The sequence below is a fragment of the Papio anubis genome, chromosome 2 (assembly GCF_008728515.1).
Source record: "Papio anubis isolate 15944 chromosome 2, Panubis1.0, whole genome shotgun sequence".
NCBI lineage: Eukaryota > Metazoa > Chordata > Mammalia > Primates > Cercopithecidae > Papio > Papio anubis.
In genome coordinates, this window is record NC_044977.1 from 41,019,810 (window position 1) to 41,042,118 (window position 22,309).

Here is a 22,309-nt window from a genome sequence, read left to right on the forward strand (position 1 = left end):
AGATGAGATTTGGAGGGGACAAACAAACGTCCAAACCATAGCACCCCCACTGAAAGAAAGTCAAAATTTATTTATATTTTAATACTTGTAAGGATACGAAATAAATATTTACCATTGTATGTAGGTAAAGTTCTTAGTTTATTTTTAGTGAATTAACTAAGTAAACTTGTTATATAATAGTTTCAGATTAATAGAATTCATTGTATCTATATTAGCAAAGCAATGCCACTGTGGAATGTTAGAATTATGAGAAGTAAATTTTGAGCTTGAGTAAAATTTTACTAGCATTAACATTACATTTTATAAATTACTGTTACAAAAAGATCATTTTTGTTCATACAATTCTTGTTTTATGGTACTTAAAAAACAAGTGAAATTTATAGTAAACGTTTAGAGACATTTTAGGGCTTACTTTATCAAAATTATTTTCTATTTTTTCTTTGTAAAATAACACTGATATATTGTCTTTATCTATTAGTTTTCCAATCTTTGAAAATCCATATCCCATGGACATTCATGAATCACCAGTTACATGCACAGCATACTTTGCAGATTGTCCTCCGGATTTGATTCTAGTACTGTATTCCATAGGAGTCAAGCATAAAAAACAAGGATACAGTAATAAGGTAAAAGTAGAAATTATAAATAACTTTTCTTGTATTCATATCACATGATCATACTTTTTCCCATTACTTTATTTTCTTACATTCCATATAGGAGGACTTGAACTAAATTATTTCTAATTTAAAAACCAACATCTATTAAAGACGTAACTTCTTAAATTCAAACTTTCTAAATGCTACTTAGCTTTAAGCCTACAGAGGTATAATTTCTTATATAGAAGGTATATAATTATATACTGATATACTTATCTATTATGTGCATTTATATACTAAGCATGTACTTATATTAATATATATTTGAGTCATAAGATATAAGCTTTATTTTAGATGAAAACTTATGTTTTAAGAAAACAAAAAGACTCAAGTCTTCCTAGTTAATAATTAATTAATGGTTTAGGGAACATAATTATTAAAAGTCATTTGTTAAATAACATTCTAGAATTTTTTATTATAGTTTACTACAAGATTCAACTATTTATAATTGTAACAGATTATCTATTATGATTTCTGTTATTTTCCCAGGGCTGTTGGGATGGACAACTTCAAGAGACACTATTTACATAGCTTCTATGTTAAATGGCACCACAGTAGTTTGGTGGTACACAGACTATATGAGACTATATGACACATGTAGCAACACTGTATTTGTACAATTAAAAATACTTCTTTGATTTGTTTATATAAATGATAAAATTGACTAAAATCTATATTTTTAAGGGAGATGGAATTGTGCATTTAGACGTGTTTGTTCAATGAAAAAATTAAAAGACAGCTACACACTTCATTCTTGATTATTTTACAGTTTGTTTAAGTGAACTTTTTATCATTATTTTAAGCTATTTTCATTTTAAATTTCTAAGCCATTTGAACATATATATATACTTTCTGGATAATCTATTTAGGAGTGGCCAATCAGTGGAGGAGCTTGGAACCTTGGAGCACAAACGTATCCAGAAATTATTATTACTGGGTAAGTAGATGTGTTTTGTGAGTTATTAATTCATCAACATAAAGATGTTTACTGAGTCTTGATACTTTTCCATAATTGTGTTCTATGCAGAATAATAGTTTAAGTAAAAGTAAAGATATAAGAAATTGCTTCTACCCAAAGATTCTCATCTTGACAGAGGATATAATCAAACCATTGGAAACATAATAACAAAAAAGAAAGCATAGATTATATCACCAGGAGAAAGTCAAAGTGGGGAAGTCATGAGATATTAGTCTTCACTGGAAATCACAGAATATTAGCTTTACAAAGGCCCTTACAAACACTTACCTATTTCTGCCAAATTCAGGAATCACTGCTCTATATCTGTACGAGGTGGTTATTTTAAATATTTCTCAAAACTTACAGCACCAGAAATAACACTTCTTTGTATGACAACCCACTTGATGTTTTAATATTAGAAACAAAAATAGAGACATAGCTAATGATAAATATGAGATTTAAAAGGTAATAAGCGTTCTGCTAATGGGAAGATAAATATACTTTTTCCTATTCTTCCCACTAAATGACTAAAAACTCTGGATATTATATATAAGATAAACATAAGATGACTAGGAAATGTGAAAAAGCGTCAGACCAGGTAGGACCCCTAAGTCTTAAAGAATGACATGGAAGTCAGTTCCCTAAGTTTTCTTTCTGCCTCATATATCCCAGAATTAGAGCTAAAGAAGCTAGTAATCTAGAAATGTGAATGGACACAGATGAAAAATCCCAACAAAACCTAGCTCTCTTTAGCCATGAAATGAAGAAAGCAGCAGTATATCAAGACAGAAAACATTTAGAAAATAATCTCTCTACTTAGGTTTAACAACACACACACACACACACACACACACACACACACCCCTTCCTCCCACACACACAACTGTGGCCCTCCCCAACTCACTCCAGTAAAGGCCAAGTGGAGAGCTTAGACTTTCACCCTTGTCAAGGTATAATGAGGTACCACAGCTTCCCCAGAGTGTCAGATAAAGCAGAGTAGGGAGCTGGGGCTTTGAATCATGGGGTGAAACCCCTCTCTTGTGGTGTCAGTGGGGAGCTAGAATTATCACCACTGCCCAGCAGTAATGAGTAGCTACCATTCCCTATCCCCTTCCCTGTGTCAACAGAAATAAATGAGGAAGGAGAGAAGAAAGGGTGGGACTGAAAAGTATTAAGGAAATAATGGCTGAAAACTTATCAAATTTAGCAAAACAACATGAACCTTCAGATTCCAGAAGCTGAGCAAACCCCAATAAATCTATACCAAGATAAATTATCATCAAACTTCTGAGCAGTAAATACTAAAAGAAAAAAATCTGGAAAGTCACAATAGAGAAATGACATCTAACCTATAGGGCCAAACCAGTTTGAATGACAGCAGATTTTTCATCAGAAAAATCTGCCTGCCAAAAGGAAAAGTGAGTATTTTTCAAGTACTGAAAGAAAAGAAATATCAATCCTGAATCCTATACCCAATGAAAATATCCTTCAAGAATTAAGGCAAAATAAAGATCAAAATCCATCATTTCCAGATAAAATAAACTAAGAGAATTTTTCAACACCAAATCTACCTTTAAAAAAGTAACTACAGGAAGTTCCCTACACAGAAAGGAAATGAGCCTTGGTTCATCAAGAAGGAAGAAATAATACAATAACAAAAGTATGGATAAATACAATAGGCTTTCCATCTCTTGAATTTTTAAATGTATATTTTATGGTTGAAGCAAAGATTAGAGTAACAGTGTCTGATGTTACTATAATCACATTGACTGGTATGGTTCTAAATGTGTATAGAGGAGATATTTAACACAATTATAAATGGGAGAGGATAAAAAGATGTAAAGAAAGTTAAGGCTTTTATATATCTTGAACTGGTAATAAGATGACACTGGTAGAATGTGATAAGTTGTGATACAATGTAATACCTAAAAAAACTTTAAAAATTATGCAGAGGTGTACTTAAAAACACTACTGACACATCAAAATGGAAGCACTATAATATTTCAAGTAACAGGAAGGCAGAAAAAGAGGAAACAGGAAAAAAAGCAGAAAAAATTATATGGTTTAATGAAGCCCTAACATATCAATAATTATATTAAATATAAATGGTCTAAATACTTCCATGCAAATATGAAGATTGATAGAGTGGGTTAAAAACATGACCAGCTATATGTTATTTGCAATACATTCACTTCAAATATAACAGCATAGACAATTTGAGAGTAAAAAGACAGGAAAAAAAGTATGAAAAAGAATTAATTGAGAGTGACATCAGCAAGGTAACAGAATAGGAAGCCCTAGACTTTGTTCTCTACAGATACACTCACTTTACAACAATATATGGTTCAAAAAGCCATTATGATAACTTCAGAAACCGTTTAGGAAGTCACAGTACCCCAGACAAGCTCAAAGCCAAGAATGGTCACACTGAAATGGGTAAGAAAAGTGTGGCATTTCAGAAACATCAGTCCTTTTTCTGAGCTGGCACAGCTCACAATTAGGAGGAAAAGTGCAACTCATGGCTTCACCTTTTTGAGGGAAAGAAAGGAGTGGAAGATATATGCAATGTTCTAGATTTATAGTGGCTGCTCAAGGGACTAATTTCTGTATCATGTGATAGAGATCTGGCATACTCTGCATACCTGGGTGCCACTGAGAGCAAAATATATTTCAGTGGCTTGTAGCATCAGAGAACCTGCAGTATTTCAGACAGATACTAGGGGCAGCAAGATACTACAAGTTCCTGAAAAAGAAACTGGAAAACTTCACTAGTTAGGAATTACATGCACAAGCCCAGAGAAGATAAATTCCCATAAAAAGTTTGAGAGGCTCTTAGAATCTCTACCTGAACTGATTTATGAAAAATGTCCCCTGTACAAAGTCAGTCCATAAGGATGTGACTACTTTTTCATATTAAAGTCAACAAAAAGAAAGCATACAAAGAGACAGGGAAACATGGCCCAATCAAAGAGACAAAAAAAAAAAAAAAAATCCAGTAACTGATTTTAACCCTTTTCCTACTTGTCCCAACAATACTCACTGGTAGCACTTGCAGCTGTGACATTTATGCCAAGATAACTTTACCTCAAAATATCTCACTTTTATTATTATTGTCGTATCACTCAAGTATATTGACTTTGGAAATAAAAGACATCATTGTATTTACAGCATTCTGTTTTTAGTAGTGGTATTTCCATTTACTAAATATAGTAATTCTCCATCACTGAAAATGTCATATCCTAGAAAACACAGCATTCCTACGTGTGAAGGTAACATCATTCTTGTACAGCTTTTGGCTGAGGATTCATTTGGTGAATCTATTTTTTCCGAAATAGACTATTCTGATGTTAGTTCTGTTCAGAAATAACTCCAGGAACAGTTTTCATGTTTTATTTTCACATTGAAAACCAGTCAGATTTTCTTCAGCCTCAAAAAGTGTATTTATGTAAAATTAAATGAGCACTGGAAGCAAGCTGTACTTTTTTATTCTTAATGGGAAAAGTGTTAAAGAAACAGAAATCTGTGTATTACCTGACAAAGAGTTCAAAATAATCATCTTAAAGAAACTCAATATATTAGAGAATACAAATAGAAAACTAAACAAAATGTGGGAAATGATGCATGAACAAAATGAGAATATCAACAGAGTTTGAAATTATTAAAAAGAAACAATTCTAGATCTGAAGAATACGGTAATTTATTTGAAAAATTCATTAGAGAGTCGTCAACAACAGACTTGGCCAAGCAAAAGGAAGAATCAGTGAACTGGAAAATAGGTCACTTGAAATTACTGAGTCAGAGGAACAAAAAGAAGAGGGCCTAAGAGCCTTATGAACACATTCAAGTGGACTGATGTATACATTATGGGAATTTAAGAAGGGGTAGGGAGAGAGAGAGAGAGAGAGAGAGAGAGTGAATGGAGCAGAGAGAATGGAGCAGGGAGCTTACTTGAAGAAATAATGGTCAAAATTTTCCCCAGTTGGAGGAAAGAAATGGAAATTCAAATTCAAGAAGCTTAAACAAGTCCAATAATATGAACCCAAAGAAGCTCATAAAGAGACACATTATAATCAAACTGTCGAAAATCAAAGACAAAAAGAAAATCTTGAAAGCATCAAGAAGAAAAATTCTTATCACGTGCAAGGAAATCCCCATGAGATTGTCAGCAGGTTTTTCAGCAGAAGCATGGCAGACTAGAAGGGAGTGGGATAATATACTCAAAGTGCTGAAAGAAAAAAACCCCACCAACTTAGAATACTATATTTGGCATAACCCACTTCAAAAATGAAGGAGAAATAAGCCCTCCCTATATAAACAAAAACTGAAGGAATTCATCAACACTAGACATGTCTTACATAAATTGCTGAGAGTTCCTTCAGTTGAAACAAACACACTAGACAACAACACCAAAGCATACAAAAACTTAAAAGCTCTCTGGTAAAGTTAAATTTATAGACAAATATAGAATATTGTAATATTGTAAAGGTGGTGGATAAATAACTTTGATTTCTGGCATATAATTTAAATAATAAAAACAATTACTGTAAAACTATGATAATAGATGCAAAATATAAAAATATGTAATTTGTGACATCAATAACATAAAGAGAGGGTGAATGTAAAGGAGTAGATTTTTTTGTATGTAGTTAAAGTTGTTATAGTTTAAAATAGATTGGTATAACTAGAAGATGTTTTATGTAATCCTTATGGTAAACACAAAGAAAATGCCTATAGAATATGCACAAAAGAAAATGAAAAAGGAATAAAAGTATGTCACTAAACAAAAAAATGAATGAAACCCAAAGGAAGCCAACAAGAGAAGAAAAGAAGGTCAAAATAACCACATATCATATAGAAAATAGTAAAATGGCATTAGTAAGTTCTTCTGTACCAATAATTATGGTAAATGTAAATGGATTAAACTCCCTAATCAAAAGACATAAAATGGCTTGATAGAAAAAAGTAGAACTATATACTGCCTCCAAGAAACTCACTTTAGATTTAAGGACACACGTAGGTTGAAAGTGAAAGGATAGAAAAAGATGTACCATGCAAATTGTAACCAAAGGAGAACGAAATGAACACATCTATATTGGACTTTAAGCCAATAACTCACAAGGGACAAAGAAAGACATTACCTAATAATAAAAGAGTCAATCCAACAGAAAGATATAAAAAGTACAAACACATATGAATGTAACAGCAGAGCATCAAAATATATGAAGCAAACATTGACAAAATTGAAAAAATGAACAGAATAACACAATAATAGTAGTATATTTCAATACCACATTTTCAATAATGAATAGATCAACTAGGCAAAAGATCAAGAAGGAAACAGGGTATTTGAAAAACACTACAGAACAATTGGGCCTAACAGATATACAAAACACTACACCTAGCAATAGGAGAAAAACATTCTGCTTAAGCACACATGGACCTTGTTCCAGGATAAGTAATATGTTAGGCCAGGGGTCCACAACCCCTGGGCTGCAGACCAGTACCAGTCCATGGCCTGTTAGGAACCAGGCCACACAGCAGGAGTTAAGTGGCAGGCAAGTGAGCATTACCACCTGAGCTCTGCCTCCTGTTAGATCAGGTACAGCATTGGATTCTCATAGGAGTACGAACCCTATTATGAACTGCACATGCAAGGGATCTAGGTTGCATGCTTCTTATGAGAATCTAACTAATGCCTGATGATCTGAGGTGGAACAGTTTCACCCCAAATCCATCTCTCACCATCCCCGTCTGTGGAAAAGTGGTTTTCCACAAAACTAGTACCTGGTGCCAAAAAGGTTGGGGACTGCTCTGTTAGGCCACACATCTGTAGATGCAAGTTATTAGTAATGTTAGTTCTTTGGTTGAGTGGTTTCAATACGATTATATTCTGTATATTAAATCTGTTACATACATTGTTATTTTCATATCAAGTATTACATGATGAAAAATAAAATAGAATTAAATTTTGTCAGGGTATATAGAGTCTCAGACCAACATCCTGCAGATTTTTTTTAGTAATAAAGTTTAAAAATATCTGTAAGTTTATAATTAGAGTAAACATACAAAGTCATTCATAGTCTTTATTTGTAATAGCCAAAAACTGAAAACAACCCAGATGTTCATCATTTGGTGAAGGGGTAAATAGAGTATATCCATACAATGGAATACTATTTAACCACAAAAAGGAACAAATTATTAATACATGTAAGAAAGATTATCCTCAAAAACATTATGCTAAGTGAAAAATGCAGACACAAAAACAGCAGATATTATGTGGGTTCCACTTATACAAACATTCTAAGAAAAAAAAAATTTATATAGGCAGAAAGTAGATTATTGGGGATCTGCTGGGGATGGGAAACATGGTTCCATATTGCCATGAGTAATTTTTTGGAGTGACGGAAATGTCCTAAAACTGGATGATGATGTCAATGTGACAACTGTGTAAATTTACTAAAAAGTATCAAACTGTACACTCACAGTGGTTGAATTTTATAATTATGTAAATTACATCTGAATAAAGCTATTAACAAAATAGAGTAAGCCACTCAGTGACTAATCACCTCTCAAAATAAAAAATCAGTTGACCATATAAATATGGTTCTATTTCTGGACTCTCTACCTTGTTTCACTGCTGTATGTGTCTGTTTTTCACCAGTAGCACAAAAACTTTATTGTAGCTTTAGGGTGAGACTTAAACCTTATGTAGTTTGAGTTCTCCAACTTTGTTTTTAGTTTTCAAAATTACTTTGGCTAATCTAGTTTCTTTAAAAAAAATAATTTCAGCTTTTATTTTAGATTCAGGGGTACATGTGCAGGATTGCTACGTGGGCATATTAGACACAGGTAGTGAGCATAGTACCCAACAGGTAGTTTTCAACCCAAATCCCTCTCCTTCCCTCCCTGCTCTAGTAGTCTGCAGTGTCTATTGTTTCTGTGTTTATGTCCATGTGTACTTAATGTTTAGCTCCCAGTTATATGTGAGAACATGTGGTATTTAGTTTTCTGTTCCTGTGCTGGCTTACAACATCCATGTTGCTGTAAAGGACATGATTTCACTCTTTTTTATGGCTATGTAATATTCCATGGTACATATGTACCATATTTTCTTTATCCAGTCCACTGTTGTTGGGTGCCTAGGTTGATTCCGTGTGCCATTGTAAATAGCATGGCAATGAACATACAAGTGCATGTGCCTTTTAGGTATAATGATTTATGTTGCTTTGTTTATATACCCAGTAATGGGATTGCTGGGTCAAATGGCAACTCTGTTTTAAGTTCTTTGAGAAATCTCCCAACTGCTTTCTATTTTCAGTAGTGGCTTAACTAATTTACATTCCCACCAACAATGTTTAAGCATTCCCTTTTCTCTGCAATCTGGCAAGCATCTGTTACTATTCAACTTTTTAATAATAGCCATTCTGACTGTTGTACAATTGTATCCTATTATGTTTTGATTTTCTTTCTTTCTTTTTATTTATTTTTTTTTTTGAGACAGACTTGCTCTGTTGGCCTGGCTGGAGTGCAGTGCCATGATCTCGGCTCACTGCAATCTCTGTCTCCTGGGCTCAAGCAATTCTCCTGCCTCAGCCTCCAAAGTAGCTGGGATTATAGGTCTGTGCCACCATGCCTGGCTAACTTTTGTATTTTTAGTAGAGACAGGGCTTCACCATGTTGGCCAGGCTGGTCTAGAACTCCTGACCTCACATAATTTGCCCCCCTCAGCCTCTCAAAGTGCTGGGATTACAGGTGTGAGCCACTGTGCCTGGTCATGTTTTGATTTTAATTTTTCTGATGATTAGTGATAATGAGCATTTTTTCATGTTTATTGGCTGCTTGTATGTCTTCTTTTGAGAAGTGTCTGTTCATGTCTTTGGCCCACTTTTTAATGGGGTTATCTGTTTTTTGCTTTTTGGTTTTTTCAACTTCCTCATGGATTCTGGATATTAGACCTTTGTCAGATGCATAGTTTGTAAATATTTTCTCCCATTATGTAGGTTGTCTGTTTAGTCTGTTGATAGTTTCTTTTGCTGTGCAGAAGCTCTTGAGTTTAATTAGTTCTTACATGTCAAGTTTTGCTTTTGTCACAATCATTTTTGGGGGCTTGGCCATAAATTCTTTGCCAAGGCTGATATCAAGAAGGGTATTTCTTAGGTTTTCTTCTAGTATTTTAGTAGTTTGAGGTCTTACATTTAAATTGTTAATCCATCTTGAGTTAAATTTTGTATGGTGAAAGGTAAGGGTCTAGTTTCACTATTTTGCATATGCCTAGCCACTTATCCCAGCACCACTTATTGAATAAGGAGTTCATTCCCCATTGTTTGTTTTTGTCAGCCTTGTCAAAGGTCACATGGTTGTAGGTGTGAGGCTTTATTTCTGAGTTTTCTCTTCTGTGCCATTGGTCTTTGTGTCTGTTTTTGAACCAGTACCATGCTGTTTTGGTTACTGTAGCCTAATAGTATAGTTTAAAGTTGAGTAGTGTGATGCCTCCTGCTTTGTTCTTTTTGTTTAGGATGACTTTGGCTATTCAGGCTCTTTTTTGGTTTCATAAGAATTTTAGAATAGTTTTTTTTCTACTTCTGTGAGGAATGATGCTGGTAGTTTGATAGGAATAGTGATGAATCTGCACATTGCTTTGGGCAGTATGACCATCAGTTTGTTTATTTCTACAAAAAATTGTTTTACCATATTTTAATTGTGATTACACTGAATGTATATGCCATTTAGGGGAACAAACATCTAATAAGTGATACAATTATCAATAACATATATCTCCTTTTATTAATGCCTTATTTTTTGGTCAACATCTTACAATTTTCAGCATACAGATCTGGCACAAACTGTGTTAGATTTTATCTATTTCTTGGTTTTGGCACTGTCGTAAGTGGTACTATTTTGTTATTTCCAAATGTCTATTGCTATTCCATGGAAATACAATTGATTTTTGTATATTGATATTGTGTCTTATAATTGTGCTAATCATTTATGTGTTCCAGTATCCTTTGTGTAGAATCTCTGGGATTTTCTACATAGCCATAAAATCTGCAAATAGAAATAATTTTATTTCTTCCCTTTTAGTCTGTATGCCTTTTATTTCTTTTTCTTCCCTATTTCAGTGCTTAACACCTCCAATAAGATGTTGAATAAGAATGGTGAGAGTGAACATTTTTTTTGCTTTGTTCCTGATATTAGGGGAAAACATTCAATCTTTCATTATTATGTATGTTAGGAGATATCTGTAGGTTGTTCCTACACACCTTTTATCTGGTTATAGAAATTTCCTCTGTTCCCAGTTTACTGAAAGTTTTTTTAGGAATGGATGATAAATCTTGTCAAATGCTTTTTCTGCATTTATTGAGATAACAATATGGATTTTCTTTTGTAATCTGTCAATATGGTGAATTTTAATATGGTAGTTGATTCTTTAAGTGTTTGTCTTACATTCCTAAGAAAACCCACTTAGTCATTATGTACTATCCTTTCTATATATTACTTGATTTGCATTGCCAATATTTTGTTGACAATTTTTATGCCTATTCTCATGAGGAATATCGGTTTGTAATTTTCTTTTATTGTAATGTTTTTGTGTGGGTTTGGTGTCAGGGTAATGCTGACTTCATCAAAAGTGTTGGGAAGTATTATATCTTCTTCTATTTTCTTGATGAGTTTTTATAGAATTGACATTTGATTATTACCAAATAATGATGCAACTCTAGATACATTTGGTGATTTGCTTTTATATTTTGAAACTTAACTTCAATTTTACTATGATATTCAATTCATATTTATATTAATATCAAAATTATCATTTTATTGAATATAAATAATTTTACATGAAAATATGTTGTTCACTTTCCACGGGCCATGTTTCATTGCTCTCCATTACACATATAATCTTTTTACAGTAAAGTCTAAGGAATTATTGTTCTTTTTCTAATCTTTAGATTTTAGTATATTGTTTAAGAAATGAACCATTGTTTTAAGCTTAGAAATGGTTTAGCATACATTAGTTTTCATTAACGTGGTATTTTTGAATCAAAATTGTATCAACAGTAACTCAAGTTTCTGTACATTTGCAGTGATTATTATTTTTATTTAGTATACTTTAATTAATGCTAATTTATTTCTCATCTAGTCATGCAGATGGATCAATAAAATTTTGGGATGCTTCTGCAAGTAAGTTTCAAGTTTCTGTACAACAGAAACCAATTGGTTAGTATTTACTTATAGCCAACTACCACTTTTTAGTTTGGGCAATTAAAATTTCAGATATATTTTTAGCATACATATGTGGCTGTGTTACAAAAATCCATTACCTACATTGTTAGATCAGTTGAAAGTATTATCTCTACTTTACTTCTCTTCTGTAATATAAGGTAAACAAGACTAAGTCACTCTTTGTCAGCAACCCGTTATATCCACAAGAGGCATGATACATCAGAAAAAGTACCAAACTTTGTCAGATTAACTCTGTTCAAGGAATTTCCTTCACATCCTACCTGTGTGGTCTTCGCCAAGTGCTTATATCCCTCCAGTCTTCTCTTTTCTTCCCCACTCATCTACCACATCCTGCAAAGATCAAATGATTTGATAACTGTAAGAACTCTTTTTAAATTCTTGAGAATTATGTAACTTAAAGAATAAATAAGGTACTCTGCTCAATGTTGAAGGTCATGCAAAGATACTTAAGACTTCATTATACTCACATATACCCTTCAGAAAAATTGTGGTCATTAGAAAAGGTAAAGAAATGCACATATATAACTATAGGGAAAGCAGTATAAGAACTCTAAATGCAGATTATTTAGATCAGAAATGAGAGAGCCTTATTGAGACCTGGTAGATCCAGGAAAGGTATTTTGATGGAGTTAACATTTAGTGTGAGTTTTGGAAGATAGTTAACTTTTGACAGGAATAGGAGTGAAGAACAAGTTAACAGTGACTCTAAGTTTCTGCATATGAGTAACCAGGAAGATGTAGGTAACTCTTTTGGAAAGAAGGAATATAAGAGAGCTTTGAATTTTTTAGTAAAACCAGAAAATTCAAGTAAAAATATCCAACAGGTAGGGAGAAAAGTCAGAAATGGAAACCAATGAAGAAGCAGCATAAAAGTGATGTTTGAAGCTGTAGAAATGAATAGCTTCTGAGGAAGACTACAATAAACACACAAGCAGAGGAAGAAGGTTGAATATTGACAATATTCTTAGCCCACAAGGTAGAGTCCCTTGAACAAGCAAACAAACTATCAGCAAGAGAAAAGGATTAAAAGATCTAAACTCATGCATTCTAAAGTCCCCTTCTGATTTCACATAATAAAAAGCAAGTGCCTAAAGAGAAACTTCAAAGGGCAACAGACTTTCTGTTGACGAATCTTTGAGTTTGTTCCTGGAACAAAATTCATTGCATAGTGATGCCAGTGCTCCTTTCCCACCGCCTCAGTCACTTTTTGGCTTTTAAAATGTAGAGGACCGGGCGTGGTGACTCACATCTGTAATCCTAGCACCTTGGGAGGCCTAGGCAGGCGGATTGCCTGAGCTCAGGAGCTCGAAACCAGCCTGGGCAACACAGTGAAATCCCGTCTCTACTAAAAGAAAAAATATATATATAAATTAGCCGGGTGTGGCGGCATGCACCTATAGTCCCAGCTACTTGGGAGGCTGAGGCAGGAGAATTGCTGGAACCCGGGAGGCAGAGGTTGCACTGAGCCGAGATCAAATCACTGCACTCCAGCCTGGGTGACAGAGCAAGACTCCGTCTCCAAACAAAATAACAATAATAAATAAAATAAATTAATTAATTAAATTAAATGTAGAGAACACTTTAACACTTTAATTATTACAGTGAATAACACCTTTAAGCATGCATAATAATATTTTGAGAAGGTAGTTTTTAAATAAATATTTTATCACATTTAGAATATAAATTGCAAATGATGGCAGCATGTTTAATATTTTTACTGTAATCAAGGTCAATCTCCAACTTAATGGATGTCTAAAAAAAATCACTTGGTTCGCTAACTTTGTGAAACACTGTCTAATACAGAAAGCAAAATGAATTTGAATTACTGAGTTTATATTATTATGTATCTTAGTTTTCTATTGCTGAGTAATAAATTACCACAATTTAACAGCTTAAAACAATACCCATTTGTCATCTCACTGTTTCTGTGTGTTAGGAATTTGATTATACCTTAGCTAGGTCCTTTGCTCGGGGTCTCACAAGGCTGTAATCAAGGTGTTGGCTGGGGTTGCGGCTTCATGAGACTCAAGGTTCTCTTCCAAGCTTATGTAATTGTTGGCAGACTTCATTTTCTTGCACATTCAGAGCTCATGGTAGCTTGCTACTTCAAAGCTAGCAAGAGAGAGTGTCTCTTTACCTTCAGGGAGGGCCTCAGTCCCTCTTTTAAGGGGGCCATCTGATTAGGTTTGGCTTGTTAAGAATAAGCTCTTTGTTGATTAACTCGAAGTCAACTAATGAGGGACCTTAATGATGTCTGCAACATCATTTTACTGTTGTCATGTAACATAAATAATCATAGAAATGATATCCTGACCTCAGAAGCCAGGCTATAGCACCCAATACAATCCTTTGCCCATTTTTTAAAAAATCTATTTTAGCTTGACATATTACACGCTTACAAAAAATTGCAAAAAAAAGTACTATGAAATGTTTTATACCTCTCAACCAGATTCTCCAAATATTCTTTCCCTCTCTCCGGCTCTCTCTCTTACTCTTTCTCTCTTTCCTCCTCACATTTTTCTCTCACACACATGTACATATATACATATAGCTTTTTTTCTTATCCATTTGAGAGTAAGTTGGAGACACATTACATACCCCTAAATACTTCAGTGTGTATTTCCTACAAACATTCGCTTACATAACCAGACTTTAGTCATCAAAACCAGTAGATTAACACTGACACAACACTATTATCTAATCTGCGGATTTTATTCAGCTTTTGCAAATACACACACATATATATGTGTGTGTGTATATATATGTATGTGTGTGTGTGTGTGTGTGTATATATATATTTATTTATTTATTTATTAGACAGAGTCTCGCTGTGTTGCCCAGGCTGAAGTACAGTGGCACAATCTTGGCTCACTGCAAGCTCTGCCCACTGGGTTCCCGCCATTCACCTGCCTCAACCTCCCGACTAAAGTAGCTGGGACCACAGGCGCCCACCACCACACCCGGCTATTTTTGTGTGTGTGTTTTTAGTAGAGACGGGGTTTCACCACGTTAGCCGGGATGGCCTCGATATCCTGACTTGGTGATCCGCCTGCCTCGACCTGCCACAGTGCTGGGATTACAGGTGTGAACCACCGCGCCCGGCCGCAGATTAATATTCTTTACAACAAAAAATTCCAGGATTATTTTTGCATTTAGTCATTGTATGTTCTGAGTTTTAAAAAATCTGGAAAAGTTCCTGAGTCTTCATTTCATGACATAGAGGTTTTTGAGGAGTTCAGGCCAATTATTTTATATAATCTCCTTCAGTCTGGTTTTGACTAATGTTTCTCATTATTAGATTCAGGTGATGCACTTTTCACAGGACTCATATTTAAAACTTTACTCAAGGATCCTTTGTAGAATCATAGTTCTTTTATAGAGTTATTATCATCTGGTCTCCAATGGAAAAATATTCCCCCAAATATTCTTGAAAACAGTTCACAAACACAATTTAGGAGATTATATCTGACCCTTTCTTGACACAGAGCCACTCAGAAAAGATCCCTTCTTAAATAGTTACAGATTCTTGGACTCCCAATATTGCTAACTGGTAAATTACAATGTTTCTTATCTCAAGGAGTGTCTAAAAATTTGTTGAGAGGAGTAAACCCTCTAGGAATACCATCACCCTCTCATCTAGCAATGAAAGGGGAAAACTGAGATAAAGAATTAAGGAGTCTCTGCTAGGGAAGAATTATTTTCAATATTCCCATTTTAGACTTTCTGATCCCCAATATTTTCATCAATAAATAATGATTAAAATACTTCCTTCATGAGACTTTTCTGAGAATGACTCAAGAAAGCAACTATATATTCTTTGGAATGTAGTATATATTCAAGGAATGTTTATTTTTTTCCTGTAGTCTCCCTCTAGCTACTGTACTATATGAAAGCGTGGCATTAAATGCTTACTAGATAAATGTAATTCACTTTGTCTACCTAGGTTTACTTTTGTGGTTTAACAAATATATTGGTAAAGCTTTAATAACATCTAAGAATTAAGTTTAAATTAGAAGATAACTGTGCTTCGATGTCTTATAGTAACTCTACAGATGCTGTACAAGCTAAAAACTTCAAAAGTGTTTGAAAAACAGAAGGTCGGAGAAGGAAAACAAACATGTGAAATTGTAGAGGAAGACCCATTTGCCATTCAGATGATTTACTGGTGTCCAGAGAGCAGAATATTCTGTGTATCAGGAGTCTCTGCATATGTCATAATTTATAAATTCAGCAGACATGAAATTACAACAGAAATAGTGGTAAGTTATTTAAAATTTAACTTTCACTTTTACAGTTATTAAAAGAAAACTATTATCACAGATTTGACTACTACTTGGTATAGTTTCCATGAAGTGTGCACTATGTGGTCAGTAATACAATTCGTAGGATTTTAAAATATTATTGTTACTTACTATAACATATTAATAAATGGTTTGGCTTAAAAGGCCAAAACAATTCTCTATCAAACCTTGATATTTTTTTCAATGTCAAAACAAGCTTAGTATTTTAAGTTAATCTTGTTACAAATTAAACATGTCGGGGGCGGAGCAAGATGGCCGAATAGGAACAGCTCCAGTCTCCAACTCCCAGCGCGAGCGACACAGAAGACCGGTGATTTCTGCATTTTCAACTGAGGTACTGGGTTCATCTCACTGGGGAGTGCCGGATGATCGGTGCTGGTCAGCTGCTGCAGCCCGACCAGTGAGAGCTGAAGCAGGGCGAGGCATCGCCTCACCTGGGAAGCGCAAGGGGGAAGGGAATCCCTTTTCCTAGCCAGGGGAACTGAGACACACAACACCTGGAAAATCGGGTAACTCCCACCCCAATATTGCGCTTTAAGCAAACAAGCACACCAGGAGATCATATCCCACACCTGGCCGGGAGGGTCCCACGCCCACGGAGCCTCCCTCATTGCTAGCACAGCAGTCTGTGATCTACCGGCAAGGCAGCAGCGAGGCTGGGGGAGGGGCGCCCGCCATTGCTGAGGCTTAAGTAGGTAAACAAAGCTGCTGGGAAGCTCCAACTGGGTGGAGCTCATAGCAGCTCAAGGAAACCTGCCTGTCTCTGTAGACTCCACCTCCGGGGACAGGGCACAGCTACACAACAACAACAACAACAACAAAAAAGCAGCAGAAACCTCTGCAGACACAAACGACTCTGTCTGACAGCTTTGAAGAGAGCAGTGGATCTCCCAACACGGAGGTTGAGATCTGAGAAGGGACAGACTGCCTGCTCAAGTGGGTCCCTGACCCCTGAGTAGCCTAACTGGGAGACATCCCCCACTAGGGGCAGTCTGACACCCCACACCTCACAGGGTGGAGTACACCCCTGAGAGGAAGCTTCCAAAGCAAGAATCAGACAGCTACACTCGCTGTTCAGAAATATTCTATCTTCTGCAGCCTCTGCTGCTGATACCCAGGCAAACAGGGTCTGGAGTGGACCTCAAGCAATCTCCAACAGACCTACAGCTGAGGGTCCTGACTGTTAGAAGGAAAACTATCAAACAGGAAGGACACCTACACCAAAACCCCATCAGTACATCACCATCATCAAAGACCAGAGGCAGATAAAACCACAAAGATGGGGAAAAAGCAGGGCAGAAAAGCTGGAAATTCAAAAAACAAGAGCGCATCTCCCCCGGCAAAGGAGCGCAGCTCATCGCCAGCAACGGATCAAAGCTGGACGGAAAATGACTTTGACGAGATGAGAGAAGAAGGCTTCAGTCCATCAAATTTCTTAGAGCTAAAGGAGGAATTACGTACCCAGCGCAAAGAAACTAAAAATCTTGAAAAAAAAGTGGAAGAATTGACGGCTAGAGTAATTAATGCAGAGAAGGTCATAAACGAAATGAAAGAGATGAAAACCATGACATGAGAAATATGTGACAAATGCACAAGCTTCAGTAACTGACTCGATCAACTGGAAGAAAGAGTATCAGCGATTGAGGATCAAATGAATGAAATGAAGCGAGAAGAGAAACCAAAAGAAAAAAGAAGAAAAAGAAATGAACAAAGCCTGCAAGAAGTATGGGATTATGTAAAAAGACCAAATCTCCGTCTGATTGGGGTGCCTGAAAGTGAGGGGGAAAATGGAACCAAGTTGGAAAACACTCTTCAGGATATCATCCAGGAGAACTTCCCCAACCTAGTAGGGCAGGCCAACATTCAAATCCAGGAAATACAGAGAACGCCACAGAGATACTCCTCGAGAAGAGCAACTCCAAGACACATAATTGCCAGATTCACCAAAGTTGAAATGAAGGAAAAAATCTTAAGGGCAGCCAGAGAGAAAGGTCGGGTTACCCACAAAGGGAAGCCCATCAGACTCACAGCAGATCTCTCGGCAGAAACTCTACAAGCCAGAAGAGAGTGGGGGCCAATATTCAACATTCTTAAAGAAAAGAATTTTAAACCCAGAATTTCATATCCAGCCAAACTAAGTTTCATAAGTGAAGGAGAAATAAAATCCTTTACAGATAAGCAAATGCTTAGAGATTTTGTCACCACTAGGCCTGCCTTACAAGAGACCCTGAAGGAAGTACTAAACATGGAAAGGAACAACCGGTACCAGCCATCTCAAAAACATGCCAAAATGTAAAGACCATCGAGGCTAGGAAGAAACTATATCAACTAATGAGCAAAATAACCAGTTAATATCATAATGGCAGGATCAAGTTCACACATAACAATCTTAACCTTAAATGTAAATGGACTAAATGCTCCAATTAAGAGACACAGACTGGCAAACTGGATAAAGAGTCAAGACCCATCAGTCTGCTGTATTCAGGAGACCCATCTCACACGCAGAGACATACATAGGCTCAAAATAAAGGGATGGAGGAAGATTTACCAAGCAAATGGAGAACAAAAAAAAGCGGGGGTTGCAATACTAGTCTCTGATAAAACAGACTTTAAACCATCAAAAATCAAAAGAGACAAAGAAGGCCATTACATAATGGTAAAGGGATCAATTCAACAGGAAGAGCTAACTATCCTAAATATATATGCACCCAATACAGGAGCACCCAGATTCATAAAGCAAGTCCTTAGAGACTTACAAAGAGACTTAGACTCCCATACAATAATAATGGGAGACTTCAACACTCCACTGTCAACATTAGACAGATCAACGAGACAGAAAGTTAACAAGGATGTCCAGGAATTGAACTCATCTCTGCAGCAAGCAGACCTAATAGACATCTATAGAACTCTCCACCCCAAATCAACAGAATATACATTCTTCTCAGCACCACATCGTACTTATTCCAAAATTGACCACGTAATTGGAAGTAAAGCACTCCTCAGCAAATGTACAAGAACAGAAATTATAACAAACTGTCTCTCAGACCACAGTGCAATCAAACTAGAACTCAGGACTAAGAAACTCAATCAAAACCGCTCAACTACATGGAAACTGAACAACCTGCTCCTGAATGACTACTGGGTACATAACGAAATGAAGGCAGAAATAAAGATGTTCTTTGAAACCAATGAGAACAAAGATACAACATACCAGAATCTCTGGGACACATTTAAAGCAGTGTGCAGAGGGAAATTTATAGCACTAAATGCCCACAAGAGAAAGCAGGAAAGATCAAAAATTGACACTCTAACATCACAATTAAAAGAACTAGAGAAGCAAGAGCAAACACATTCGAAAGCTAGCAGAAGGCAAGAAATAACTAAGATCAGAGCAGAACTGAAGGAGATAGAGACACAAAAAACCCTCCAAAAAATCAATGAATCCAGGAGTTGGTTTTTTGAAAAGATCAACAAAATTGACAGACCACTAGCAAGACTAATAAAGAAGAAAAGAGAGAAGAATCAAATCGACGCAATTAAAAATGATAAAGGGGATATCACCACCGACCCCACAGAAATACAAACTACCATCAGAGAATACTATAAACACCTCTACGCAAATAAACTGGAAAACCTAGAAGAAATGGATAATTTCCTGGACACTTACACTCTTCCAAGACTAAACCAGGAAGAAGTTGAATCCCTGAATAGACCAATAGCAGGCTCTGAAATTGAGGCAACAATTAATAGCCTACCAACCAAAAAAAGTCCAGGACCAGATGGATTCACAGCTGAATTCTACCAGAGGTACAAGGAGGAGTTGGTACCATTCCTTCTGAAACTATTCCAATCAATAGAAAAAGAGGGAATCCTCCCTAACTCATTTTATGAGGCCAACATCATCCTGATACCAAAGCCTGGCAGAGATACAACAAAAAAAGAGAATTTTAGACCAATATCCCTGATGAACATCGATGCAAAAATCCTCAATAAAATACTGGCAAACCGGATTCAGCAACACATCAAAAAGCTTATCCACCATGATCAAGTGGGCTTCATCCCTGGGATGCAAGGCTGGTTCAACATTCGCAAATCAATAAACATAATCCAGCATATAAACAGAACCAAAGACAAGAACCACATGATTATCTCAATAGATGCAGAAAAGGCTTTTGACAAAATTCAACAGCCCTTCATGCTAAAAACGCTCAATAAATTCGGTATTGATGGAACGTACCTCAAAATCATAAGAGCTATTTATGACAAACCCACAGCCAATATCATACTGAATGGGCAAAAACTGGAAAAATTCCCTTTGAAAACTGGCACAAGACAGGGATGCCCTCTCTCACCACTCCTATTCAACATAGTGTTGGAAGTTCTGGCTAGGGCAATTAGGCAAGAGAAAGAAATCAGGGGTATTCAGTTAGGAAAAGAAGAAGTCAAATTGTCCCTGTTTGCAGATGACATGATTGTATATTTAGAAAACCCCATTGTCTCAGCCCAAAATCTCCTTAAGCTGATAAGCAACTTCAGCAAAGTCTCAGGATACAAAATTAATGTGCAAAAATCACAAGCATTCTTATACACCAGTAACAGACAAACAGAGAGCCAAATCATGAATGAACTTCCATTCACAATTGCTTCAAAGAGAATCAAATACCTAGGAATCCAACTTACAAGGGATGTAAAGGACCTCTTCAAGGAGAACTACAAACCACTGCTCACTGAAATAAAAGAGGACACAAACAAATGGAAGAACATACCATGCTCATGGATAGGAAGAATCAATATCGTGAAAATGGCCATACTGCCCAAGGTAATTTATAGATTCAATGCCATCCCCATCAAGCTACCAATGAGTTTCTTCACAGAATTGGAAAAAACTGCTTTAAAGTTCATATGGAACCAAAAAAGAGCCCGCATCTCCAAGACAATCCTAAGTCAAAAGAACAAAGCTGGAGGCATCACGCTACCAGACTTCAAACTATACTACAAGGCTACAGTAACCAAAACAGCATGGTACTGGTACCAAAACAGAGATATAGACCAATGGAACAGAACAGAGTCCTCAGAAATAATACCACACATCTACAGCCATCTGATCTTTGACAAACCTGAGAGAAACAAGAAATGGGGAAAGGATTCCCTATTTAATAAATGGTGCTGGGAAAATTGGCTAGCCATAAGTAGAAAGCTGAAACTGGATCCTTTCCTTACTCCTTATACGAAAATTAATTCAAGATGGATTAGAGACTTAAATGTTAGACCTAATACCATAAAAATCCTAGAGGAAAACCTAGGTAGTACCATTCAGGACATAGGCATGGGCAAAGACTTCATGTCCAAAACACCAAAAGCAACGGCAGCAAAAGCCAAAATTGACAAATGGGATCTAATTAAACTAAAGAGCTTCTGCACAGCAAAAGAAACTACCATCAGAGTGAACAGGCAACCTACAGAATGGGAGAAAATTTTTGCAATCTACTCATCTGACAAAGGGCTAATATCCAGAACCTACAAAGAACTCAAACAAATTTACAAGAAAAAAACAAACAACCCCATCAAAAAGTGGGCAAAGGATATGAATAGACATTTCTCAAAAGAAGACATTCATACAGCCAACAAACACATGAAAAAATGCTCATCATCACTGGCCATCAGAGAAATGCAAATCAAAACCACAATGAGATACCATCTCACACCAGTTAGAATGGCGATCATTAAAAAGTCAGGAAACAACAGGTGCTGGAGAGGATGTGGAGAAATAGGAACACTTTTACACTGTTGGTGGGATTGTAAACTAGTTCAACCATTATGGAAAACAGTATGGCGATTCCTCAAGGATCTAGAACTAGATGTACCATATGACCCAGCCATCCCATTACTGGGGATATACCCAAAGGATTATAAATTATGCTGCTATAAAGACACATGCACACGTATGTTTATTGCAGCACTATTCACAATAGCAAAGACTTGGAATCAACCCAAATGTCCATCAGTGACAGATTGGATTAAGAAAATGTGGCACATATACACCATGGAATACTATGCAGCCATAAAAAAGGATGAGTTTGTGTCCTTTGTAGGGACATGAATGCAGCTGGAAACCATCATTCTCAGCAAACTATCGCAAGAACAGAAAACCA

At 35.9% G+C, this 22,309-nt stretch overlaps 1 protein-coding gene across 1 annotated transcript in view; it reads left to right on the plus strand.

Annotated features, from left to right (window-relative positions):
• Nucleotides 1-22,309, plus strand: part of STXBP5L (syntaxin binding protein 5 like) — a 488,571-nt gene that overhangs the window by 315,279 nt on the left and 150,983 nt on the right. Inside the window, exons 13-16 of the mRNA XM_017955191.3 lie at nucleotides 479-626; nucleotides 1,526-1,593; nucleotides 11,753-11,793; nucleotides 15,898-16,115. Coding sequence (XP_017810680.1) covers nucleotides 479-626; nucleotides 1,526-1,593; nucleotides 11,753-11,793; nucleotides 15,898-16,115 — 475 coding nt within the window. The remainder of the gene's footprint in view (nucleotides 1-478; nucleotides 627-1,525; nucleotides 1,594-11,752; nucleotides 11,794-15,897; nucleotides 16,116-22,309) is intronic.